We start from the raw sequence: 6,103 nt of genomic DNA, 5'->3' as shown, positions 1-6,103 counted from the left end.
ATTCTATTTCGTTTACCCTAACCAAATCGTATCAATCCAAATTATATAAGAACATATTTTGCTATCTCTTAACATATGAAAGTTTTCAGAATTTATAAGTCTGAAATGATGCTCATTGGTGTGATATTTTGTCAACATTGATTTTAACTTCAAATTCGACATAACAAGAGTTTTACAATGGCTTGTGCACACAGCACCTTAAATGATTATGTTCAAAGGAATCCACTTCATGCTACACATTAGGCCTCATTTTAGGCCTGTTTCACCTACGATGGAAAATTGACGTCCATAGTGTATGGAAATGAATACAAAGGGGTTTACAATTTTTTATTTAAAAATCAGTTAAGTTTCGATTATTTTCATACTAACTTAGCGAACTTTGAAAATGAAACATTCAAGGATTGGTCAGAAGAAGATGCGAGTGATGTAAAGGGGAGTAACCGCTGTTTTGATTTGACCGGTTTAATCATTTAGGACGTTTTGTCTATTTAACAGAAAATAATGTTTTCGTAAAAATTGCAACATCAGGAAGGTTCTACAAAATTGAAGTATTTTCGGCTTGATTTGTTACAAAGAAGTATTCTTCTTGTCAGACATGTCAGACGACATAGATAATAAGGTACGGCACATAATTATCTTAGTTTTTCTTTTCAAATCTTCAATTCTCATGTTAAATTTTAAAAGTTTAACATTTCGGATATCCGAAATTTATTGATATGAAATATTTATTGATGAAATAACAACTGTTAAACCGCAAACTCAACCTATTTTATTGACAAAAACATATACATTATTATGATATCCATTAGGCCATTTTATATCAGGTCAGAGTAAAGACCTATCTGAGATCTATACTTTATTATCAGAGTTTATTTACTTTAATCTTTAAAGTTTAATGTTATTTATAACTGAATAAATATAAAGAGTCATAGTATTTGTACCATTTTTCTGGCTGACTCCTAGTGTCCATCTACCACGTCATTAATTCAATAGTGAATTGTAGTAATATAAGCGTTGCTATTATTGGTCCTGGTTAGTCCAAATGCATAAATGCAATGAACTTTTACAATATTTTTGTTGTCTTTTGAAATGAAAGTGCATACTCTTTACATATATGTAAAATAAACAGGTTTCAGAAAATAAAATAACAAATGTGAATACCAGTTTTCAAGTCAGTTTAATTATATGTCAACTATCTCAGTAAAGAAAATTTCCTTCATAGGATCGACAGCTTGTTCCTGTTGACCAGAAAAATGACAAATCCATTGTACCATACCACGGGGTTCGTTCTATGGCTGAAGTCAAGCATGGGATTGTGCATTTTGAGTCTCCGTTCTCGCAGCTCAGTCTCAACACAGATCTGAACATTCCACCCTCCAACTGGTTGAGAACGTCATCGAAACTCGAGCAGCATGTCCGAGATCTCACCTGGAACACTTCTCGCAGACCTTCACAGTTTTCTAGGTGTGTAATAAACTGACTTGCTCCAAAATTACAGTTGTCCGGTGAGAGCATTGTTTAGCGCACTTGCTTCTTATCAAGGGGACCCGGGTTTGATTCCTGGCATTTGCGTATATGACTTTGGTTATTGGTCACAAAGTCAGACAAGTGGTTTTTATCCAGGTTCTCCTCAATATAAGACCACTCTCTTGCAATATCGTGCAATGAGAGTGACTTAGTATACATCTGTAGGTTGAAATAACTTTCTTCACAACCATTGTAAAATAAATATAGTTAACCTAAATCTTGCCCTTGTATGAAACAGCATTCTGAAAATTTACAGTTAGATATTGATCAAGTGAATGAGAATACTGAGAGAAATACAGATGCTATGAATGAAGTTCAACAGAGTATCGAAATGCTTGAACGAGATGCGATCAAATCTAATATGAGGATTTTTAATTTGCCCTTGTCTGAATCAGCGTCTATTAAAGAGGTTAAATCTTCTATTATAGAAAATGTTCTAAATGCTGCTAGTCCCAATGATATTTGGATCGCTGATGATTTAAAATATGTCAAATGTATTGGCGATGTGAAAGATGGTAGACAGCCGTTAACCGTAGTTACATTTCGTTATGATGATGATAAGTATAGGATTTACAAAGGCAGAGATGAATTACGTAAGCATGATGTACGCGTTGGTGATGATTTAACAGTAAAACAACGCCATCAGTTGAAAACTCTCAAGTCTAAAGGCAAGGTTGGATATTTCTTTCGTGGTGAATTGAGAACTATGGATAGTAAAACGGACCGTGCTGGCAAAACAGAACGTGCAGTTAAACAAGCAAGAAGAATGCTAGATCAACCGGCCCAATCAACGACTGGAGATTATGCCTCGGACAATACTAATGTTGAAATGGGCGAAGCTGAAAGTATAACGGACACACATATGCCACCTATTATATAGGACGGCGGCCAAGGCCAGGGCAATAGTTATTCGGATTTGAAAATAATATCCTGGAACATTGATGGTCTTAAAAGCAAGTGTTATGATGAAGATTTTATCAGTTACTTTAAAAACTTCGATATAGTATGTTTTATTGAAACGTGGATAGAAAGCGAATCTGAAATTCCAGTATTTGGAAGTGGTTTTAAATCATATTTTTGTCCAGCAATACGAAATAGTACACGTGGCCGCGCAATGGCAGGTATAATTATATATTACAGAAATGAATATCAACGTTATATCTCGAGAATATATGAAGAATGTGACTTTGCCATATTTCTTAAAGTTGACAAGACATCTGTAAGGCTGCTTGAAGATCTTATCATTTGCTTTGCATATATACCACCTATTAATTCTCCATTTTATGAAGGTAAAGATAACTCTGGTGTTGACCTACTAGAGAGCATGTTACGTGAATATGATATTCAGACTAGTGAAAGCTTCTTACTTATGGGAGATCTTAATGCGCGTACTGGAGATCGAATGGACTATTTTACTTTTGATAGGAATATACCAGAATTGCAAACAGTAGAGGATTTATTAGACGATTCACATATGTCCCCACGTGTATCAAATGATAAGCATGTTAATAACTTTGGTGTAAAGCTTATTGACTTTTGTAAAGTGAATACACTCAGAATAGCAAATGGTAGACTATTTAAGGATCAGAATGTCGGAGATTTTACATTCGTTAATCATAATGGTTGCAGTGTTATAGACTATTTGCTGTATACGGATAATATAGTTAAATCTATAAATGACTTCGGGATTGAAACTCGTTCTGAATCCAGTCATTTACCTATTCGAGTACATCTTAAATGTTATACATGTAACTCAGATCATCATACAACCGCCACTTCAAATATAAAACAGAAATATGTATTCAATCAGAAGAATTGTAATGCGTTTGAAGAGAAACTGTCATATGTATTTACTGATGAACTTTATAATGAAATTGACTCTTTGCTTGAAAGCCAGTTAACTGATATAGATACGCTAGTGTCTACTGTAACTGATTTGATAAAGGAATGCAGTCAGACTTGTTTAAAGACATTTAAAAGTACACAACAGAAAAGTAGTAATTGGTTTAATAATACATGTAAAACATTAAAGTATAAGACGCAGCGGGCACTGAGAATGTTTCGTCGTGATAGAACAAATGTCAACTTATCAGCCTATTTAATAGCGAAAAACGAGTATAGGGAATATTGTAAAACTGAAAAGGACAATTTTAATAGTAATAGTAATGTACTGATAAATCTTGAAAATAGCTGCTCTGATGGTCAGACATTTTGGCAAAAATTTAAACGTCTTGTTAATAAACAATCCAGAAGAGAAAATATATCTATCGATCAATGGAAAGATCATTTTGAAGGTCTCTTTCAGAGTTTGACTCTTGAAGATACCATATCCAGATGATGTATATACAGGTGAATTAACGGATGCACTTTTTAATGACTCTATCACGGACGATGAAATTATAGCCGTTATTAAAGATATGAAAAAGGGTAAAAGTGGAGGTAGCGATGAATTAGTACCAGAATGTTTTATATATAGCCTGAATTACTTACTGCCTGTTTTGCGAAAATTATTCAATCTAATATTTTCTACTGGAACATACCCAAGTCAATGGCGTGAGACAATTATTATTCCATTATACAAAAAAGGTGATCCTGATGTAACTGACAATTATCGAGGCATCTCATTGTTGAATGTTATGGGCAAAATATACACTGGCATTATAAATAGGCGCCTTACATTTTTCATTAATATATTTAATAGGCTAAGTGAAAATCAATCAGGTTTCAGAGAAGGATACCGGACTGTCGACAATGCATTTATATTGCATTCTCTTGTTAATAAACAATTATCTACACTTGGTAAAAAGTTATACGTGGCCTATGTGGACTTCCAAAAAGCATTTGATGTTGTAAACAGAGTCAAGTTATTTATTGTCATGTCGACCAATGGTATACATGGAAAACTTTATTCCTCATTTCGAGCTATGTATTTGTCAGTGAAGGGGAGGGTTCGCGCAAATCATGGAACATTGTCTGAAAGTTTTAACTGCCCTCTTGGTTTAAGGCAAGGATGTATAGCGTCACCTGTTTTATTCATTCTCTTCATAAATGAATTTATCAAGCTTATTGAACCTCCGGCATTTAATGGTATACAGCTATTTCCAGACACTACCCAGATAAACTCTGTGTTCTTTGCAGATGACTTGGCTTTGCTTGCTGACACTCCGTGTGGTCTACAACGCCTTTTAAATGCACTAAGTGAATTTTGTTATCAGTTTGGTTTAAATGTCAATATTAAGAAAACTAAAATTATGGTTTTTAAGAATGGAGGTACCTTGTCTAAATTTGAGAAGTGGAACTATAGAGGGACGTTATTAGATGTTGTAAATGATTTTACATATGTCGGGGTACTACTTACAAGACAATTATCTTTAAATAGGATGGCATCAGATCAAGCTTTAAAATCAAAACGAGTGTTGCTAACTGTTTTATCTAGACTATATGACTATGGGCAAATGAATAAATCTACATTTTTCAAGATATTTGATACTAAAGTTGTCCCAATCTTGTTATATGGTGCAGAAATTTGGGGTGCAGAAAGGATGGTACCAACAGAACAAGTACAACTATATGCCTGCAAACGTTATATGTGCATACCAAAACATACGATGAACTTTCCGGTGCTTGGTGATTGTGGACGTTTTCCCATGTTTATTATCGCTATAAAGCGTGTTTTGAAATATTGGATGAGAATAATTAAACTTCCTAATTATAGATTTGTTAGGAAAGCATATGATTTATTATATTTGCAAGACCACATTGGCAACAGAAATTGGGTAACCAATGTAAGGAACATTTTATGTCAAAATGGTTATAACTATGTGTGGTTAGAGCAAAATGTGAACAATGAAAAACTGTTTATATCACGTATTATACAAACATTGAAAGACCAGTACTTGCAGGAATGGCGTTCTGCAGTTATTGACAGTCCTAAGTTAACTTATTACTCTTTGTTCAAAGATAATTTGTGTCATGAAAATTATTTAGACATTGTAAAAATAAGAAAATTTAGAAATGCGATGGCATGTTTCCGTTGTTCTTCTCATGACTTAGAAATCGAAAGGGGTAGATATATAAGCACCCCAAGGGACAGACGCATATGCAAACTCTGCAATATAGAACCAGAAACTGAGTACCATTTTATGTTTAAGTGCCAACACTACAATGATATAAGGTTGAAATACCTGCCTAGTAAATATTATACTGATCCCACTGTTAACAAATTTACTGTACTGATGTCTTCAAGAAATGAACAAATTGTATTAAATGTATCTATGTTCATATTTTATGCTATGAAATATAGGAAGTTGTATTTAACAGATAATAATTAAATGCATAATGTTATATATGTGCCTTTATGTATACTTTTGTTGTGTATTAGAAAAAATGTTTTCTTAACAGTTGGAAATATACATGGTATATCACGAGCATTACAGTAGTAGTACTCTATATGTTGAAGCATTTTAGTCATGTATTTAGTTTCCCTCATTTCATGTATTATTAATGGCATTATTTTAGATTCATAATTGTGACCATAGTTTGAAAATTACCATACTATTTTAGTATCTAGTACTAT

At 33.4% G+C, this 6,103-nt stretch overlaps 1 protein-coding gene across 1 annotated transcript in view; it reads left to right on the top strand.

Moving 5' to 3' along the window:
• Positions 1-503: 503 nt before the first annotated feature.
• Positions 504-6,103, top strand: part of LOC128212420 (erythroid differentiation-related factor 1-like) — a 47,627-nt gene continuing 42,027 nt past the window's right edge. Inside the window, exons 1-2 of the mRNA XM_052917879.1 lie at positions 504-619; positions 1,223-1,464. Of these exons, the coding sequence (XP_052773839.1) occupies positions 596-619; positions 1,223-1,464 (266 nt within the window). The 5' untranslated portion in view covers positions 504-595. The remainder of the gene's footprint in view (positions 620-1,222; positions 1,465-6,103) is intronic.

The sequence above is a fragment of the Mya arenaria genome, chromosome 12 (genome assembly GCF_026914265.1).
Source record: "Mya arenaria isolate MELC-2E11 chromosome 12, ASM2691426v1".
In the NCBI taxonomy this organism is placed as follows: domain Eukaryota; kingdom Metazoa; phylum Mollusca; class Bivalvia; order Myida; family Myidae; genus Mya; species Mya arenaria.
This window is presented reverse-complemented; position numbering and strand designations above follow the sequence as displayed.